This window comes from Ipomoea nil, unplaced genomic scaffold (genome assembly GCF_001879475.1).
Source record: "Ipomoea nil cultivar Tokyo-kokei standard unplaced genomic scaffold, Asagao_1.1 scaffold3069, whole genome shotgun sequence".
Taxonomy (NCBI): domain Eukaryota; kingdom Viridiplantae; phylum Streptophyta; class Magnoliopsida; order Solanales; family Convolvulaceae; genus Ipomoea; species Ipomoea nil.
This window is the reverse complement of record NW_017619497.1, coordinates 10,477,106-10,498,751: the sequence shown is the minus strand read 5'-3', so window position 1 is coordinate 10,498,751 and position 21,646 is coordinate 10,477,106. Positions and strand designations below refer to the sequence as shown.

The window sequence follows — 21,646 nt, the reverse complement described above, 5'->3', positions numbered from 1 at the left end:
ACTAATGAAATTATATTTCTTTTACATTTTTTTGTAATGAATAATTTTTTTTTAAATAAAGCATTATAGATATCTAATTCTAAATTAATTAAATACATATGTATTATTTTTTGTTGTAGCTACTAATTTATTTAATTCAATAAGAGTAATAAAGTGTCGTATATACTTTTCATTAACAATAATAAAATTAATGATTTTTTGTAATTGTCATTCCTTGTTGAGACAAATTGTTTTGAGAGTTTGTCAATGACAAATGTTGTCAATAGAGGATGATAATAAATAATTCAAAATATATTGTTACAATAGATATTGTTGTAATGATATAGTAAAAATTAACTTATCAGTTTCTTTAGAAGTTTTCATGCATTGATGAAATTCTGATGTGTAAACTTGTTCAATTGGAGCTAGTTGAATCTTAACATTGTCAATTATTTGAAAAATTAACTTACCGTTTTAGAGTCTATGTGTAAATGTATTTATGATCAACAACTTTGTAGTTAGGCCGCGCACGTCTGACAATGATGTAAGAACAATTTTGTCCGATAAAAAAAATAATAGTATAATATTTGTAAAGTACAATTGTGCCATTATAAAAAAAATACAAAAAATATTAATACCATAATGACCTAAATCATTCAAATAATGCAAAAGCATAATTGAAATATTAGGTTTTGTTCTAAATAATCAATAGAAGATTAAAATAAATAAATAAAAAAAGCGTAACCTAAATTTGTTTAAAAAAATCAAGAAAATCAATTGATTTTTAAAGTTTATGATTATAATTGATGCTCAACTTTGAATGCTATGTATTTAGTCGGACTAATTATTTGACCAAAGTTTATGTTAAATTTTATATTATATATAAATTTTTAATATATATTAACATATATATTCATAATATATGTTTAACAATTATGCAAACTTTAATTGGGATGGGTTCGAACCTAAGACATTTCTTATATAAATTAATGAGTATATTTAGAATAATAAATAGTTAACGGAATATTCGGTTACTAAAGTTTATAGTAATGAAATATAGAGTTATTTAAGAGAAGAAAATAATATAATAGAGGATAAATAAGGAAAATCATTCAAAATACTAAAATTAAAATAATATGAACCATTCATTTTAAGAAACAACTACTACCGATATTTTTATGTTCCTGTTAAGGGCCTAACATTATTGGCTCTTATTAGATTTGTACTAATTTTTTTACGCGCTTTGCGCGAATGGGATAGTGCCCAATGATTATTTTTAAATAAGTATTTCAAAGTATATCAACGCAATATTATATCGGAGATGTTCATGCATATGTAAATAAATATTGAATTTGTTTATTTAAATCGGTAATTCAAAATATATAAATGCAAGATAATATTTATTGAATTTTCTAATCGATATTTGGTAGTGGTAGTTTTCCCCTACATGTTTCATGCATTGTGAGATGTGTGTGGTAGGTTATCATGTGAAAGTATTGAACAAAATATTAATAGTTATTATATTTGTATAAAATACTTGGTAAATAAATATATATAATGTATTTTGTATTATAACTTTGATATTTAATTACAAGATAATTAAAAAAAAAAAAGACAATGGACAATGCAGTGAATATAATAAATTGATAAATTTGAAGGTAATGAATATTTGAATTGTAGAAAATAAAGATAATATAATTAATGAAATTATATCTATTTTTAAATTTTTTATAATGAATATTTTTTTTTTAAATAAAGGCATTATAGACATCTAATTCTAAATTAATTAAATGCATATGTATTATTTTTTGTTGTAGCTACTACTTTATTTAGTTTAATAAGAGTAATAAAGTGGCGTATATACTTTTCATCAACAATAATGCAATCATTGATTTTTTTTTTAAAAAAAAAAATGCATACAAAAAATATTAATGCAAAAGTATAATTGAAATATTAAGTTTTTTTTCTGATCTAAATAATCAAAAGAATATTAAGTTTTTTTTTTGATCAAATGATTTTTAAAGTTCTTGATTTATAATCTTTGATGCTTAACTTTGAATGTTATGTATTTAGTCAGACTAATTATTTGAACAAAGTTTATGTTAAACTTTATATTATATATATTTTAACATATTCGTAGTATATGTTTAACAATTATGCTAACTCTAATTGGGATGTGGTTCGAAACTAAGACTTTTCTTATAGAAATTAATGTGTAAGTTAAAATAATAAATACTTAACGGAATATTCCGTTACTAAAGTTTATGCTAACGGAATTTAGGTTATTTAAGTGAAGAAAATAATATAATAGAGGGCAAATAAGGAAAATCAATAAAAAATACTAAAATAAAAATAATATAAACCATTCATTTTAAGAAACAATAGTATAATATGAATCATTCATTTTAAGAAACAATAGGACCGACATTTTTTTGTTCCAGTTAAGGGCCTAACATTATTGGCCCTTATTAGAATTGTAGATTGTAGATGTAGATGTAGATTGTAGATTTGTAGATGTAGATGTAGATAGATGTAGATTTTTTAGATTTGTAGATAGATGTAGATTTTTTTAAAAATAAAATAAAAGAGATGTGACAATTCGATTTTACAGTTATATCCTTATTTGTAATCAAAATTATTGAGTCACGAGATGTTACAATCGTCTCAGATGAATTGGATGGACCACTGGATGTTAGTAAAATAGTAAGAATTTAGATTTGGCTTTGAATCCGGAGTCCACTTTTACGCATTCACTGACGTGTTCCATCCGCGTTGAGAAATGGCCCCCACTCGACCTCCTTTTTCTTATCGCAACCGTTTATTCTCCCAAATCATTTCATTTCTTTCTGCTGTGTGCCCCTGTCATTCCAAAGTGAATAAACACCTAAAATTCCAACACAAAATTTATGTTTATATTTTCTGAACAATTCTTTTTTTTTTTTTTGTTCTTAGCTTCTAAAAAAGAATGATGCTCTATTTGCCTAGTGATATTATTCAATCATCTTTTCATATTTAATTATTAGATGATTTTTATTATTATTTATAAATGTTGTATAAACAAACAAGTGTAATAAGTTATTCTATGTATTGATTTTATGAGTTAAACAGTTAACGACCGACTAACATAACTATTAAAAAATAAGTATATAATGATAAAAACAAACTAGAAAAGTGTCTATTGTCTTGAGTAACTGATATTTTGAACCATTCACCAACCTTTTAGGGTATTTATGCAATTCAAATTAATTAAGGCGATCGGTTCAAAAAGGAAAAAAAAAAATCTCTAAAACCGCTCTCATTAACTACAAATTATTTGCCTACTAAGAATAAGAAAATAAAGTAATCTCCCAGATTATGGTAAGAAATCACCCCAACTGTAAATTCTAAAAATGAAAAAACTCGTCCGGACAACTCAGTCCCATATTTTCCTCAAGAATGAGGAAAACATTTTTCATGCCCTACTTGGTATTTTGTTTTATATGAAAAACAAGTAAGACAATTATATCATCACCAACTTTTATTAATTACCATTATTATTATTGTGTAAGAGTATAATTATTTTTATACTCATCATTCCTTACAATATTAAACTCAAACAAACAATTGAATCAATACTCTCCGTAATTTATTTTCATCAATCAAATAATGTAATTGATCTTCTTGGTAATTTATTTTTATAAAATTTTAATTTCATTTCTTCTCAAATATTTTCATGATTCATATTGACAGTGTTTGCTAAATAAATGATTTCCGTGTAAAAAAAAATATTAATATTCACGATAACTACCTGTTTGATTTTAAAATTTACATTAAGTCATCCAAATAAAATCAACATAACTGAAAATATTTACCAAACAAGTCAAATATAATCCGTACTTGAGGGGTGAGAGTGATGTAGCAACTAGCAACTAGTCAAAAGATGAAGGGCAAAGAAGAGGCGTGCCACGTGGCGCAATCATGCGGTTGAGGAATCATGCATGAGGAAGCTTCCTACTGAGTATATCCAGCCAAATTCTCGCGATAATTTCCAACCTACCACGCATTACCATAACCACTTACCTTATCCCATTCAAAGTAAACGGCGGCAACTGCTTAGCGATTCACCACTCACCGAACTTGGACCCACAGATTCTCGCCACGCGGCAACGCGCCGCGGAACATCCCGGCCGAAAGAATCTCCTGCCATCATTTTTTCGCTTTAATATTTTCGCGATGGTGTTATTAGATCCAAAAAGAACTTTATTAAAAATTAAAAGAGTGTGGTGTACCATCCATATAAACAAATATTATACTAATATGTATTCTTCTCCCAAACTAATATGTATTCTTGGATACTAGGGGATCGTTTGGTAACCTTTTTGTTTTGTTTCGCTATTGATAACTTTGTTTAAGGCTGTTGTTGAATTTTTTAGGTTTATTATTCATTATAGTATACCTACTAGTTATTATCCTTATCAATGTCTCTAGTACCATATATAACATCTAATATATATATATATATATATATATATATATATATATATATATATATATATATATATATATAATCCTAATCATATGATATTCATTTTTAGGTGAGAACTCGTGGACAAATTCAAATTATTGATTTACAATATTTGATAGACGAAAAAACTATATATATATAATTGTATCTAATATTTTAAAAAAGTGTAATATATACTATAATTTTTTATAATTGTTGGTATTCAGGATAGTCAAACAACCTCTAGTAAAGGATATTAAATGGGATTGAAAGGAAATAATAAAGGGGATTAAAGGTTTTGTTTAAAGGGTTTGGAAGTTATTGAGATTAGAAATAATTAGGAAGTGTATGAGTATTTAATGGGAAATAAAGAGGTAATTAATTGGTAGTTGAGCGGAATAATGGCTTATTTATTTGGTTTAGTGGGTATTTATTTTGGAGGTTATAGAGGGGTTTAGCTGGTTCAATTGGGTTTAGATGGTCTAACCGGTTTCGATACTTGATACATATCATAAGTCCATCACTATTCTATGTCTCGCGCAGTATGGCATAGGAAAGTATATTGTCTCGTCTTAAAATCAACATCGCATCGAATCAAAATTAAAGAAAAATTAAAAATGGAAAAGAAATATTTCAATAATAATATTCTACATCATCAATAGTAAAAGCATATAATAGTAAAGATAAATTAAAAATGAAACGGAAATATTTGAACAATAATATTCTACATCATCAAATAAAATAAAAATATAACGGAAATTAGGTAAAAATATCACTGCATATATATTCTAATTGACTAATTGACTGAAAATAAAAAAGAATAATTGATTGAAAATGAATCTAATATTACTAATTGACTGAAAATATAAAAGAAATTTGATATTAATGATCCATAATTGACTAAAAAAAAAAAATAGTCAGATCATTGCATTTTAATGCGTTCGAGGAGAAAAGTTCATGCAACATGGTACATCGTGGGATGAAGATAACCTCGTTAAACAACCAGGATGAGCACCCCATAATGAAGTTACATCGAGCTAGCGACGTTAAACTTAGCGCTTCATGGGAGGCACCCCATGTTATCTTTTATTGCTTTCCTATTTATTGCTTTATAGTTTCGTTTTATTTAGTTTTTATTGCTTTCTAGTTTCACCTTATTTTATTATTTATTGCTTTTTAGTTCTTGTTATTTTTGCTTTCTCTTTTCTAATTGTTCTCCTTTCTTTTGTTTTGCATCAGGGACGATGCAAATTTCTAAGTGTGGTGGAGGAGCCAATAATTTGGAGAAAATTTTCAAAACTTTTGCTTTTGTTTGGATGACTCATATGATATTTTTGGTAAATAAGTTATTTGTCTTAGCATGCAAATGCAATTACTCTCTCTTATTGGTTTGTGGTTTGTGGTTTGTTTTAGTGGTGCTTTCTGCATATCAATTCGTGATTGATGATTTGAGGTGTAACACATAATTGATATATTCCCTTGCCAATAGCTTTGTTAACCACTTAATAATTGGATTAATTATTGATCTTGTGTGTTGTGCATTGCTAGTGAAGGCTTATGTGAGATTCCGGTCATGGTGTTCTGCTAGAACTTGCCTCATTAATCTCTAAGTGAAGTCTAAGTTTTGCATGTTTTGAAGTGATTTAGGTCATTTTTGTCTAGCCATAGCCTTTAAACTTGTCCCTACATATGTTTTTATCCTTCGTGTCTCCATTGTGCCTCTCGTTTGTTTAAATAAGTGCTAAACACTTATTCCTTCATTGTGATTGTTTTTTCTTTGTGTTACCCCCAATGTTGCAAAACACGTTAGGCGCCCCCTAGGCGCCGATTTTTAATTTTGTTTATTTTTTAATTAAAAAAATTAAAATTAAAAATTTAGTACTAAAACATAAGGTTTCCATAGTTATTTCTTAGAAACTATTTACAAAAGTGGTTGTAAAATTGTTCAAAAGATTGTTTAAACCATCTAAATACATAAAAAAACTAAAATTAAGAGCTAAAGAAGCATTTTTTTGAGAAATTAGTGGACCAAACCGCCTTTGAAAAAATACGCGATTTGAAAAAAGAAATTGTCTAAATCGGACAACCGAGTCAAAAGTTATGCCTTCAGAAACTTTTCCGACATTTTCAAAAAAAAAAGAAAAAATCGCCGAACCACCGGTTCGGCCGGCCGCGGAGGAGGTCGCCAAGGCCATTCCTCGCGGCGGCCTCCTAGCGCCTAGGCGCGATTTTTGCAACATTGGTTACCCCATTATCAAACCCTTAGCCCATGACCAAATATTTTCCTTCAACCCTTTGGGAGAATGAAACTTTTATCTTTATTATTTCTGTAAGAAAATATTTATGGAGTTGTGTCAAAGAGCATCTGTTGTTACAATTGTTCAAGTGTGGGGGTCATGAAATATTGGATTAAAATTGTCTTGCTGTATTCAAAAGAAATCCAAAGAAAAGAAAAGAAAAGAAAATAAAAGAATGAAAGAATGAAATATAGAAAGTTTTTGAGTTTGGATCCCCACTTCACCAAAGAGTTGATGTGTTTTCTTAAAATAAATTTGCTCATTGAAATTGCGATTATCTCATCTCTTCTAAAGTTTTGAAAGTATTGATAATTGCGACATTCTCTCTTTTTGTTAATTTTTCCATACCACTTCTTTGCTAGCCATCACCCGTAGCGCCATTACAAGCTAAATAAAGTCCTAGTTGATCTTAGCATGTATTATTAGATTTTATCTAGAAGAGTATGAAGGGTAAGCCTATGAGATCTCATTCATGACCCGTGTTTTGCATAATCTCAACTGAGTATTTGTGCACACTTGATCCTCACACTTTAATAATTTTTTGTGCTTGGTTATTGACTTGAGAATGAGTCTTAGTGTCAAACTAATTTGATTCTCGAAGCTTGTTGTTTTGTAGCAAGTTGGTTGGTGGTATGAAAGGTCGTGCAAGAGAGAGTAGGAGTAATTTGTATGTTTTGACTTGTGATTTATTTATTGATTTTGCTTGATGACAAGCAAAGGCTTAAGTGTGGGGGAGTTGGCATTTTAATTGCATAATCCCTTGTTTTATCATTTAGTTATGGTTCATACTCGTTTTGAATGTTTTACGGTGTTTGTTAGTGTTTTTGAACCATTGTAAGTCAAGGTTAAAAGCAAGGGAAGTTCGAGGACAAGTTTGGAGTCAAAGAGGACCACAAGATGCGTACACAGCGAGTTCGACGCGGTGTCCAAAATTTCCAGAACGCATTCGGGAGAAAAAATTGAAGGCTCGACGCATCGAGAGGTGCACAGTTCGGATCAAGGAAATCGATGCGTCGAGCCGGGTCTCGATGCGTCGAAGTAGGGGAGTATGCTGCCGAGGAGTTGCGAAGACTTGGCTCGACGCGTCGAGCGGGATGCGGCCCAGGCGATGTTTTCAGTGCGTTTTCGCGCGGAAATTTCCTATTTCTAATGGGTTTGGTTCTAGCTGTGTACATACTATAAAATTCAACCCTCCTCAACCCTAATATTTATTCAGACATCTTTGGAGACAAGAAGGAGATAAATCAAGAGCCACAAATTATCTTAGGAAGCAAGAAGAAAGCTAGGGAGATTTGGAAAAATTGTCTGGTTCAATATTCTACTCTTTTTGATAACTTGTATTTTCTTTATTATCTTTAGCTACGTATAATTTAGCCATGTGTGGCTAAATTCCATTAGGGATTATTGGGTAAAAAGTGTTTACGAACTTATGTGACTGTGCTCTCAGATTCTTTAATTTATTATTATTTGGGTTTTAAACTGGTGTTACTATTGTGTTTATTATTGCCGTTGCGAGTAGTTCAGGGCCTAGATTACTTGTTTCATTGCTCTGTTTATGTCATAACATGAGTTAGGCATAATTGAGAGTTCACACAATTGCACTTAACTTTTGCACATTGGGAGATGGTAGTAGTTAGGGATTATTTATGAATGCTTGTTCTTGTTCTTATTGGATGTTTATACCACGGGAGTGGATATTCACTAGTGTTAGTGACTACGGGAGTAGCTTTATACTACCTTGCATTCTCACACTCGTTTAAACCCAGATTTAATATTACATTAGGTCAGACATTAGAGAACTAAACACTTAAATATTAGGAATTTCAATCTCTCTATATTGTTTTCAAAATCCTGAATCATTGCTTTGCTTTATTTAACTATTTGCTCTCTTCCATCATAATCGTTAGGATTAGCTTCTCATAGAATAAATTAGTAATTGGTGCTTAATATCCCACTTGCCTATGGATCAATTACCCGATACTCCGGATATTATTTATTTGAAAATATACTACAATCAAAAGCTTTTGGGTATTCAATGGGAAATAAAGAGGTAATTAATTGGTAGTTGAGGGGAATAATGGTTGATTTATTTGGTTTAGTGGGTATTTATGGGTATTCACCTATGCACATGTTTTAGTTTTATTGAAAAAAAAAAAAAAAAAAAAAAAAAAAAAAAAAAAAAAAGCAAACAAAAACTTTTCCCCAAACAAACCCTAGAATATCGCCTTCCGATATCAACGGAGAAATTCAATAAAAATCAGATACATATAATCCGGCCCAACAACTGGCCCACGGCCCATATCTCCTCCCCTATATAAAGCGACATCGGCCAGCATGCAATTCTCGCTCAGTTCACAGTCGTGTAACGTTCTCATTGAAATCATACCGAACCGTGCCCTTCTTCCGTCCCTCCTTGATCCTTAGCCGTTAGGTTTCCGTCCTCCTTTCTCCTTCTTCACCGCCCTCCTCGGAAAACCGCTTCTGTGCGACTTTCCGATATATAAAACTCTTTTTTATAGATCTGCATGGTGGGATTTTTATTCGACTCTTAGATTTGCGTTTGTTTTGAGTGGTTTGTAGTAATCTCTCATTTGTAATCACAATAATTAACTTCTTCTGAGCGGTCTGGGGATTTTCGGGTCGATTAGGGGTCAGTTTGGGGCGGATTATCTTTTGATTCAGGTGTTTTTTTGCTTCTTTTGAGGGGGTAGCCGGGGCTCCGGCCTCGGCGGGTTCTAAAGCCCCCACCGTTACGAAATCGGAGAAAAATACTGCTATTACACACCAATCTGTACAAACAATCAACCTTTTCTACCTAATTCTTTGATTCTTTTTTCACTTTTCCGGCCGACCTTAAGCTAAACAGATCGGGAAGAGATGCCGGCCCTTGCATGTTGCGTAGACGCTGCTGTTGCACCTCCTCCCGGCTATGCCTTCGCCTGGGATAGATCTCTTCCCGCGCCGGAGGCTCTTGTCTCCTCCGACGCACCTCTGCCAACAAACGCCGTCCCTCCCACCGCTTCCGTCGATCATTCCCATTGGTCTCCCTCCATGTCCGCTGCCCTTTACAGGATTGATGGGTGGGGTGACCCTTATTTCACCGTCAACTCGTCCGGTGATATCTCTGTTAGGCCCCACGGTTCGGCCACCCTCTCCCACCAGGAGATCGACCTCCTCAAGGTCGTGAAAAAGGCTTCAGACCCCAAACCATTGGGCGGGCTGGGATTGCAGCTCCCTCTTATCGTACGGTTTCCAGATGTGCTGAAGAACAGGCTCGAGTCTTTGCAATCCGCTTTTAATTTTGCCGTTGAGTCCCAGGGATACGGGTCGCATTACCAAGGTGTTTATCCTGTGAAATGTAATCAAGATAGGTTTGTGGTCGAGGACATCGTGAAATTCGGGTCGTCGTTCCGGTTTGGATTGGAAGCCGGATCCAAACCAGAGCTCTTGCTGGCTATGAGCTGCCTCTGCAAGGGAAGCCCCGATGCTCTCCTGATATGCAACGGCTTCAAAGATGCTGAGTACATTTCGCTTGCCTTGGCTGCAAGGAAGCTCCTTTTGAACACAGTGATTGTGCTTGAACAAGAGGAGGAAGTGGATTTGATAATTGACATCAGCCGGAAGATGGCGGTTCGTCCGGTGATTGGTCTCCGGGCCAAGCTGAGAACCAAGCACGCCGGCCATTTTGGGTCAACATCTGGTGAAAAAGGCAAGTTCGGGTTGACCACAACCCAGATTCTCCGTGTTGTGAAAAAGCTACAAGAATCTGAAATGATTGATTGTCTTCAATTGCTGCATTTCCATATCGGATCTCAGATCCCATCCACGGCCTTGCTCGCAGATGGGGTTGGTGAGGCCGCCCAGATTTACTGCGAATTAGTCCGCCTTGGCGCCTGCATGAAAGTCATCGATATTGGCGGCGGGCTCGGAATTGATTATGATGGTTCCAAATCAGCTGATTCTGAAGTTTCTGTTGGGTATACGCTCCAAGAATACGCCTCGGCTGTTGTTCAAGCAGTCCGCTTTGTCTGCGACCGTAAGGGTGTTAGCCACCCCGTGATTTGCAGTGAAAGTGGCAGGGCAATTGTTTCTCATCACTCCATACTCATATTCGAAGCGGTTTCTTCCAGCTCTGACAAGTTACTGCAGCTCCCTAACCCGGGGCTTCAATCCTTCGTCGAGAGCCTTAAGGATGATGCCCGGGCGGACTACCAGAATCTATCTGCTGCTGCGATTCGTGGTGAGTATGATACCTGTGTCCTTTATGCTGATCAGCTCAAACAGAGATGTGTTGATCAATTCAAAGAAGGGTCTTTGAGCATTGAACAACTGGCTGCTGTGGATGGAATCTGTGACCTGGTTTCTAAGGCCATTGGTGCTTATGATCCTGTCTGCACTTACAATGTCAATTTGTCTGTCTTCACTTCAATTCCTGATTTCTGGGCTTTTGGCCAGTTATTTCCAATTGTTCCAATCCACCGTCTGGATGAACGTCCCGGGGCTCGGGGCATATTGTCTGACTTGACCTGTGACAGTGATGGGAAGATTGATAAGTTCGTTGGGGGTGAATCAAGCTTACCTCTTCATGAATTGGGAGGCAATGGAGGGCGGTACTATTTGGGTATGTTCTTGGGCGGGGCTTATGAGGAGGCACTTGGAGGATTCCACAACCTGTTTGGAGGCCCTAGCGTTGTTCGCGTGTCACAGAGCGACGGCCCTCACAGCTTCTCTGTCACGCGGGCAGCTCCCGGGCCATCCTGTGCAGATGTGCTCCGAGTGATGCAGCACGAGCCCGAGCTCATGTTCGAGACTCTCAAGCACCGTGCAGAAGAATTCCTGCATGACGAGGACAATGGAGGGATGGCCTTCGCCTCCCTCGCAAGCAGCCTCGCGAACTCTTTCCACAACATGCCTTACCTTGTTGTTGGCTCTACTTGCTGCCTCACTGCTGCCACCACCCCCGGCAGTGGTTACTATTATGGCAATGACGTGAGCGCTGCTAACCCTATCGCAGATTCCTCGCCCGGTGAGGATGAGCACTGGTCTTATTGTATTGCTTGAGTTCGTCCTGGCATGGCATACCCCATTTCCGCCATTTTCAAGTTTGTTGTCTGAGGTCGTCGTCGTCTTCTGTTTTATTAATTATTGGTTCAGCTATTATTGTATTTCCCTTTCTAGTGTAGTAGATGCAAGAGGCAGCAGGCCGGAAGGATTGAAGGAAGGAATTAACTCTGTTGTTTCAGTGTTTAATTCCCTTCCCCTCTGTTATCATCATCTTTAATAAACTTCAGTTTCTAGTCACATATGCCCTTAATTGTTTCGTGTATTGCTGCTTCATTTTATTCTCAATCTTAACTATGAACGCATTATTCAATTATTCTTGATCATATATTCTTCTTCCATGTCAGAGACATAGTTATGAGGCTTATCCGAACCTTACATTTTCTGTGGGTTTATACAGCATTGCAATAACTGATGGATAAGAATTTTGAAGCCTTAGAATATGGATCGTTGAGTGGAGCCGTATGAAATTATGAAGGGTGTGGTCCTTGGTAGTTGGTGCCTTCTTCCTTTATAGACACTGGACCAATAAACATAGCTCTGCAACTTGGCCTCCCTGGGGCAACGACGTATCACGCATATATGCTCTTCATTCACAATAATCAATACTAAAAATGGCATAAATTTAACCATTTCGGTTTCTAATTGCGTGTAGTATCTTTTAATTTGATATTAAAATTATGGTTGCGTGTGTATGGTGTAAGATGACATTATAATAATAAGCCATTGAAGTTTGAAAATTTTAAGTGGATTCTCTCATATGTCATTGATATTGCTATAATGAATACAGAAAAGATAGTACACAAAGGCTCTTTCGATCTTCCTGGAAAAGTTATAAAATAGCAGCAAAACAAATCTCTACGCCTCCAGAAAATCAGTGGAGCTGGCAACTGCATTCCAAAGAATGAAATGAAATATACGTAGACGCTAGCTAGTCACCCGCCACGCCTTTATGACATAATTGCTTTCAAGGCATCCTTCACGTAAGGGTATTTGAACCGGAAGCCCAACTCCCTAGCTCTAGACGGCACCACCTTTTGCCCGTCCAAAACCTAAAACAACATAACAGTGGTGAGGATTTCGAATGTTAAACGTGTGAATCTAATAGTTTGAGACAGTCAGATAAGAGAACTGTTAATGCAATTGGAAGGAAGGTCGGAAAAGCTATGAATGCAAAGGTCTTACCACAGTGGCACCTTCACCGAGAACGGTTTTGAGAGCAAAATCTGGTACTGGGAGCCATGATGGGCGGCCTAAAACAGATCCCAATTCATCGCACATCTCTGCCAGCCTTACAGGGTTTGGAGCAGTTCCATTAATGACACCTATTAGGATCATTAATGAATGAATCAGTGATAAATCGGGCATATTCTTCTGCTAAAGAAAGATCGATGTTGCAAGCTAGCAGTGAACTAAGATGTAAATCGGGCATATGTTACCTCTGTATGATTGATTGGTTAAAGCTTCATATATGAGGTTCACCAGGTCATCAATATGAATCCATGAGAACCTGTATCATCCATATATAGTACTATTTGCTAAGGGTGGGTTCTTGAAAGGGGACTGAACTAAGAAGTAAGAACAATGCAGCATACCACTGGCTTCCAGAACCCAAGGGTCCTCCAGCAAACATCATGAAGAGCGGGATCATTTTAGCTGCAAATCACAAACCAAAATTGTTAGCCTGTGAACCCGACAATTTGGAACAGTTAGTAAGAAAACTGCTAATGCAATTGTAAGGTCGGGAAAGCTATGGGCCAGGCCTTCTCCCGAGTAAATACATGAAACCCACCTAAAGCACCACCATCTTTTCCAAGGACAACGCCGATCCGGATAAGTGCTAGCCTAACATCCTTATTGACTTTAAGAGCACTGGCTTCCCATTCTCTACAAACCTGATAAATGGCGTTTTTAAAGAACATCAATTAAGTTGGTTCCAATTTATTCGCATTTATCAGTTTTCTGTGTTCAAAGGATTACCTCGGCCAAGTAATCGTTTCCTGATGGACTTTGCTCATCAAATACTTGTGTCTCACTGGTACCTGTGATTTGAAAATCAGACTGAAATACTGAGGTCTTCTATAATTTGAGAAATCAAACTAAGAATTTAATATGAGACCAGGGGGGTTGCATACCATAATAGCCAACTGCAGTTGCACTAACCAAAACTTTAGGACGAACTTCTTCTTGTGAATTGTTTATCAAATCTACAACCTACACAGAAATGGATATTCACCAGCTAAGATAACTCATCCAGCTTCAGTAGCAAATTAGCGGTCTTTATGTTCTTTAGTTAAAAATTGATTAAGCAAACCGAAAATCTATCAAACCTTTGATGTGGCCCTAATCCTGCTTTCTTTAATTTCTTTCTTGATCTGCAGTATGATAACAGAAGCACTATATGCATCATATTTTACAGATAATGCAGGGACAACGAACTCGACCAAATAGATGAAACTTATCTAATCAAGTCTTGAAGGAGTGCCTAATTGCCTATACCTCAGCTGACCATCTTGTACTTATGGACATTCCAGCCAAGTTTACAACAGCAGTAGAACCTTCAATGCAGTTTTTCCACTGAGGCTCCTCTGCAATTACAATTCCTGGGAACTCTTTCTCTGCACATTCAACCAATATGTAACTTTTTGCATATATATAGAAGGGAAAAATGCTGTTAAAAAGTCAGAGTGATTTGTGTACAAGAAAGAAAGAAATGCATGAACTTCATCAGGTCATCAGCGCATATTAAAATAATCATTACCTTCTTACCAGGAAAAATCGATTGAGCTTTTGGTCTAGACCTTGTCAGGACACGAACTTTATGGTTATCTACACTTGAAGGTAGCAAAGCGAAATCTTTTATTTCATCAGAATATGCAAAACATGAAGCAGTTTGCAGTACAGAAAAGTTTAAATTCATATAGGGCTCTCAAAGAGAATTGAAGGCCTCTAGTACACCAAAAAGTTCCATTATCAAAGAACAGTCAGAAAATACTAATAACAGGCATCTGTACCTTGCTGCAATCTTTGCACCAATCTTTTCCCAATAAACCCAGTAGCTCCAGTTACTGATACAATCATCTGGCTTGCCTGAATAAATTAAGAAGAGTACATATCATCACATTGTACCCAAACACAATTAATCTTTCGGCTTCAAAAAGAAGACTACACTTTGAAGATGTATGATTATTGATTCATAGTCCCACTTTGGATAAAATACTCTTGGACCTTAAAGAAAAAGAAGGATGAGATTTAGGATATAGCTAGGGGATGCTGCATTACCAGACAATTAAAATATAACTATCTTAGAACCATATTAAAGTAATTGATCAGAGCAAAATACTTGTAAACAAAGAAAATTGTTCAACCTTAATTCATAAGGGGGAAAGTGCCAAACACAGTACCTTCTGAGAAGAAACAGATTCACTGAGACACCAAATCCTCAATTTCGGGTACCCTTTTGCCTGAAAACAATCAAGAGTTAAATGGAAAGAAAATGGCAGCATAAAGCATAAAACTTTGGAACATTCATATAGAATTTGCAGCTTCTTTACTTTACGCACAGGGAAGGATTGGGAGGTGTGAAGAGGAGGAGATATGGAGGTTTTCCAAGCCAAGGTAGCAGCAGAAGCTCCTCTACAGAGCTCCATTGATCCAAGCAACAATTCTTTCGAATGTAATCTACTTGCTTCACGCTCCTTTCCTAGTACTCATTAGCGAATCTGAAGAGGTCTCGTCGTGGAAGAATCGGAGCCACACCCACATCACGTCCATATCCATCATGCATTTTTTCCCCATTTATTAACTCCCATAAATATCTCTTTTTTTTTTTAATGAAGTATGTAGTTCTTAATTTTTAATTAAAATTTACGATATGACATTACTATTTACCCTCTATCATATTGTCGGGGACCTACTCATTAAACCTAATTCAAATTTAAACTACGAAGACCGAGTGTTGTTGTTCCATTCCACTACATTCTTATTATATTCTAATAACATATGAGACATACACATCGATATGTTTTATTTTAAATGCACAATCCATGTAAATTAATAATTTTACTAAACAAACATAAGTTTGGTACTTATAATTTAAATTAATTTAACCAATATAACCTCCTTATCTAATGGAAGTTGAATTGCCTTAAAGACCTTACTTTCCCATCCAACAACTCACCCACCTTATCCTATATTAAACAAAATCTAAGTCAATATTAAACTTTTAAAAAAATATATTGTTTGTTTAAAAGCATTTATCTTGACTTTTCAAATATTACATATATTTCTCGTCATACACATTATTTGAACAATTGTTATGGCACGCAAATCATCCAACAAATACTTAAAAAATGGTATTACCTTTGCTTGTAAGCCAATTCGAATGCTTACAACTTAACTGATTGAGTAATGATAACTAATATAATGAATCAACACCAACTAACTAAACTATCAATTCAATTCAACAAAACAAATTCTCTCTATACACATTAATACCACTGATGAAAATAGAACAAAATGGTTCCCAAATGAAGAGTGAGAGTCTACTACAGAACATAGGCTCCTATAATATATCCTAAGCTAACCAATCAACAGTACTCACAAATTCAATTATGCAAAGTCAATTTCATCTGAGGTTAGGATATCCCATAATGTCTTGAAAAAAGAAAAGGGTTAACTTTCATCTCTCATGTCTGATCTACCACTCTCTATATAGCTCTATTTGCATTTTGCAGAACACTCATAGGAGTGATGCCATGCTATTTCTCCAGCCAAAGGATCTCCGGCTCATGCGTGGAGGAGTGAAGCTAAGCCCAAACATCTCTTTGAGAGCCTCTCCTTGCTCGGAGAAACCAATCAGCTTAGCAACAATCGCGGCGCTCTCTGTTACATGATTCGTATCAGTGTTACTCCACACGCGGTGAGCTAGATTATGTCTCCTTCGTTTTGAGTTCAATGTAATGCCCCATTTTTGGTAGATGGAGTGCCTTTCGTCTCCCATTAGCCTTTTATGGATGAGCCTCCGAAGCATCTCTCTCTCACGACGAAGAGCCTTAAGGCTGTAATGCCATGGAAAATGGGGGAAAAAAACAATTAGAGGCAAAAAAGGCCAAATCCAACCAATTAGTTAGTCTAACTCATGACTTTATAAACCCATATGTTCTCTCTTATTTTATCAATGTGGGACTTTAACATATACCTTGATGCAGGTGTGAGTATTTTACCACCTTGGACAGCAGGGTTTCCATTGGCAAATGATTCCTTGAGGAAGGAAAGCCTTCTAACCTCTACCTCCATGTAAATGGAGTCCATTGGGTCACCTTTAAACAGCAGGAAGAAGTATGTCCTGTGGATCAATGATACATTGCAAGTCTGCCAAAGTTCAATTATCCGTTTCTGCAGCCTTTCAAACTCGAGAGGCCAATCCGAAGGATCCACCAGTGGATCCAATCCTACGTCTTTGACACTCCTCGTGGCCCCCCGATTATCCTGCATACCTGCCTCTTCAACCTGGAATGGAATCAAGCAAAAATGTCAAAAATCTACGACAGAATAAGCAGAAGAAAGGGAAGTTCTATAGATATGGCAATAATCCAGACCTGATGAAGCTTAGCCATTTCCTTCAGACCAGCAACAAATGTGTCAACACTTGGAATTCCCTCCCCGCTCGTGCTGTTAAGCTCGTCTATGAAAGTTGTACCGTTGGAAGACTGTGAATCGTTTCTTGACAGTTTAAGGTTGTTTGCATCGTAACCCACTGGAGGTTGCTTCCGGTGTTTCCATTGGAAGCCTTCGGGTCTTCCAGGGAAGTCTTTCTCGAACCCATTGGGTGGTGTTGTCTCACATTGTCCAACCATCTCGGGATCAGATGAAAACGAATCAGACATAACATTGGCTCTACAGCTTCTGCTTCTCGTTAACCCCAGGCTTCTAGAATCCCTCATTTCCTGCTCTGTTGCTCCCTGAATGAAATAGTTTCTTATACCACTCGTGCTTATAGGTGAGGGTGGTGATACCTCGTGATCAGAATCTGGCAACATTCGATTATTGTTGGTAGGTAACTCGAATAATTCAGAAGCATGATCTGTACAAGACTCATCCACTTCAATACAGCGAAATTCCTTGCAATGGTCATCGGTTTCATCATCTTCACTCCCAATTGCAAGTTCCTTTCTCTGCTGTAGATGAGACGAAACAGAGTTTTCTCCATTTTCTGACCCAGATACCGAGCATTCATTGTCACAAGTGGTTTCTTCCAGGGGTTTAGAAGAATAACTACTGCATTTGAGCTGCAACTCGAAGACATAAAAGAATAAATCATATACTTTAGCAAAAATAGAAGAAAGAAAGAAGTAAAGCAATCTGTGAAACAATATTCTTTCTATAAAAAGAGATAATACAAACCATATTGCTAGAATGCTGATCATTTTCATTCATCTGCAGCAAATCCTCAACCCGTGATTGAGCAAGATCACGTTGTTTTGTTAGTTCTTTAATCTCCTTCTCCAGCTGCAGATATATAACATACCGTGATGTGAACATTCTATGAACGGAATGAGCAAAAGAAAACGAAAGGAATGGGGAAACATAACCTTTTCGATCTGCATATCTTTTTTCCTTAGCAGTCCCACATGATCACAACAAGTTCCGGGTGTTCTCAGTTCAGTCTCTAATCTAGCTAACTCTCTCTGCAAGTGCTTCACCAAGGCCTTGTCAGACATAACCACATTGACTTGTGCGTTGGTGGATACTTCCTTTGCACAACAAGCAAATAAGAGAGTATTTCGCGATTGCTCAACATGACTTCTCGCAGGGCTTAACGTGCATATTATAGCAGTTCTAGCATTGCCACCCAAGGCAGGCTGCAGAATTCGTGTTAGCTTAGAATCCCTGTAGTTGATGTGACCATTTCTCCCTTTACTGTAACATATCAAACCGTTGTGTTATAAATGTTCGAGTGTCTCATAAAAACTCGATAATTTAGGAAAAAAAGGCAAGATCAACCTTAACTTGCGAATGACAGTTCCTAAAGTGAGTAAACTACGGTTTATGTGACAGCCTTCCTTCAGTCTTTGACCAACAGATAATGCCTGAGATGCACGCTCACTTCCAGCAAGGTCAACAAAGTTCTGCAGGTAAAAGTTAATAAGCATTCTACTATATTATGGTTCATCATCAGGAATTTCGGGCTGTGGACCGTAACAAGTAAAAGTTATCGATAGCATACCACACTAGCAGCTAGGGTCGTTTTGTTGTCCTTCCCTATAAACTCGCGAGCAGAGCTTTCAATTGTCTGAGGAACAGCCAAAACAAAAAACAAGAATTCCTTAATCCAGAATAAGATTCAAATAAATAAGAAATACTTGTAAAGTAAGGCAATGCACATTCATACCAATCTAAGAATTTGATGAGATCTAGAGCTTGTTTCATTCAGGTAAGTCTCCCCGATTTGTCTTTGAGCTGCAAGAGGCACAAGAACACGTGAAAAATGGCAAAAGTAATATTTAGGTTCGACTATGAACTGGCAAACAGTAGAGTCATTATATAGTACCTTCACAGATGGATAGGAGCTCCTTGAGATGACTCCAATCTCTCAGAGTTTCTTCTGTGAGTTTTTCGACAATAACTCCTTTCTGATGAAGCATAAATCTTTAGAAAACGTCACGTAACAACAGATCAAATTAAAGCAAGATGACCGAACTCACCTCTGGATCATCAAGCAGTCTTAGGGGAGAATTATCTGAGCTGAGAAGGTCACGAACAACTTCATTGTAGATTTCAATAGCAGAAAACTTCAAAACAAATGCTCTTTCTTCATGCTGGATAGCATAACCAAATATTACCACTAATTATCCCGCCACGACAAATATACAGTGACATGTAATAATCAAACACGAACATGTAAAAAATTACCTTTTGTATATAATCATAAATATCCGCTACAGTGTACTCTGTGATTCCGTTCATGGTGTATGTCTTTCCACTGCTGGTTTGTCCATACGCAAAAATAGTTGCTAAATTTGAAATTTTTTGGAAAGGGAAACAGTAAGTTGCATTCAAAGTGGTGAATTATGCAACGAATCAGAGTGTGAAGGCAAGAAACAAAGTACTCACAATTGATACCGCTAACAACTGAAAGTGCAATGTCCTTCGTTCCTGAATCATACACTTCTCTTGTTGAGCAGTCACCCCTGAATACACTGTCTATCTCAAGAAAGACCAATAAAAACATCAGAAATTCAATTTCGAGAAAGATGAGCCATTCAAAAATTACATTTCCAAGCCAAAATTCAAAATTTCACCCAGACTAGTTAGTAGTTACCAATTGCAATTGCGCCAAATGCAAAGAACAAAATAGAAAACGTTCTTACCAAATGTATAAGCAGACGGAAAGCCAGATCGCTCCTGGATGCTGTTCCTATACAAAATCGTGGTCTCATTGATGCATTCCCAATCTGAAACTTCATTCCTCGAAATCTCTTTTTCACTCAATGGCCTCAATCTCACTAACACCAAGATCTTCTCTTCTCCACCCCCTTGCATTTTCTCCCACTTCATCAACTCTTCTCCACCAATGGCTCCCATTTCTAACACACACCCCTCACACCCCTCACCCGTACCCCCACCCCCCCTCCCCCCCCCCACCCAACCCTCCTTTTCTCCCACACCCTTCTGATACTGCTAAAATCACTTCAAAAACAACAGACCCATAACTCACAAAACCCCTAGAAAGAAACTAAACAAACAAGAATAGCCTTTTGCTACACCATCATACTGCCCAAAAAAAACAAACCGCATTTAAGGATGTTAGCCACCGGGTAGTTGTGAACAGCCGGAATGGGTAGAGAATGCATTTCAAAGCAGTAAAAATGAGAAAATTACAGAAAGCATTAATGAACAAACTAGCCGGTAGACTACACTTAACCTTTGGTACCAAGTACAACAGAAACATATTATGAATTTATGATTCCATTTGCAAAGAAAGTGGGAAGTTATGGCAGATAGCTTTGCTTCATAGGGACCCATCTCATACCCAAATATGGGTCCCAGAGGCCATATATGCTTCAAATCAAAGCAACTCAACTCAAGCTCCAAAACCATGACTTTCCCATCCCTCAACAAGGGGCCGGTGAAGCTTCGAACTTTCAGAAACAGTGGACCCCAACCAAACATATCCTACATAAATTGTGTGTGTATCAAAGAAGAGCTCACCTTCTGGCTTCCGTGTCGTTTCCAAGGAAAGCCACTGTTGAACTGAGAGTTTGTTGGATAGAGTTTCCCAAATGAATGGTCAGAATCCTCTGTGCTTCAATTCCTTTTCTGGATTGGAGAGCACATGAAAAAAGAAAAAGCAAAAAAAAAAAAAGAAAACAAAATTATATCCGTTAGAATTCATCGAAATCCTAAATTCAGAACAATAAAAAAGACTGTTTCATCATGACTTTGAATCACCCATTTCACCTTTAAGAAAAGGACGAAAATTATATTTAAATATTATATAAAAAAAATATCATTAAATATTATAAAAATATCAGATCAATAAGAAGCAGTTTCAGGTTGCAGTTTGCCAGTTTTATATTTATTAAAGTTACATTTTTGGAGAAAAAAAAATATTTTTTCCGGCGGAAAATTTGTGAAAGTCGACTGTGAGCTTCAAGCTGAAAACTTTAAACGATCACTCTCATAGAAGTTGGTGAAGAAGCTTTACGAAAGCGTCGAATAAAGCTTCAAAAGGAAAAATATATATAATAATAATAAATTTAATTTAAAACAAAAAAGAAGCTAAAAGAAACAGAGATTGCAGTGGCAATGGCAGCACCGCAGC

General features: G+C 36.2%; 3 protein-coding genes across 3 annotated transcripts; 1 reads left to right on the top strand and 2 right to left on the bottom strand.

Moving 5' to 3' along the window:
- The first annotated feature begins 9,096 nt into the window (after nt 1-9,096).
- Nucleotides 9,097-12,062, top strand: LOC109165355 (arginine decarboxylase-like). The gene has a single exon (XM_019314076.1). The coding sequence runs from the start codon at nt 9,637-9,639 to the stop codon at nt 11,818-11,820; it is 2,184 nt and encodes a 727-aa protein (XP_019169621.1). The 5' UTR covers nt 9,097-9,636; the 3' UTR covers nt 11,821-12,062.
- A 476-nt stretch (nt 12,063-12,538) lies between these two features.
- Nucleotides 12,539-15,615, bottom strand: LOC109165356 (epimerase family protein SDR39U1 homolog, chloroplastic). Its single transcript, XM_019314077.1, has 13 exons — nt 15,384-15,615; nt 15,225-15,284; nt 14,835-14,910; nt 14,590-14,649; nt 14,320-14,438; nt 14,151-14,195; nt 13,956-14,034; nt 13,801-13,862; nt 13,613-13,715; nt 13,416-13,476; nt 13,260-13,330; nt 13,006-13,145; nt 12,539-12,872 (listed from the first exon to the last, which is right to left on the bottom strand). The coding sequence occupies exons 1-13, from the start codon at nt 15,468-15,470 to the stop codon at nt 12,771-12,773; spliced, it is 1,065 nt and encodes a 354-aa protein (XP_019169622.1). The 5' UTR covers nt 15,471-15,615; the 3' UTR covers nt 12,539-12,770.
- Nucleotides 15,616-16,261: 646 nt separating this feature from the next.
- Nucleotides 16,262-20,439, bottom strand: LOC109165746 (kinesin-like protein KIN-7E). The gene is made up of 13 exons (XM_019314659.1): nt 20,193-20,439; nt 19,936-20,025; nt 19,735-19,835; nt 19,527-19,640; nt 19,373-19,454; nt 19,214-19,281; nt 19,049-19,114; nt 18,826-18,950; nt 18,414-18,741; nt 18,226-18,330; nt 17,421-18,110; nt 17,021-17,331; nt 16,262-16,880 (listed from the first exon to the last, which is right to left on the bottom strand). Exons 1-13 carry the CDS (start codon nt 20,404-20,406, stop codon nt 16,562-16,564), a joined length of 2,613 nt encoding a protein of 870 aa, XP_019170204.1. The 5' UTR covers nt 20,407-20,439; the 3' UTR covers nt 16,262-16,561.
- Nucleotides 20,440-21,646: the final 1,207 nt, after the last annotated feature.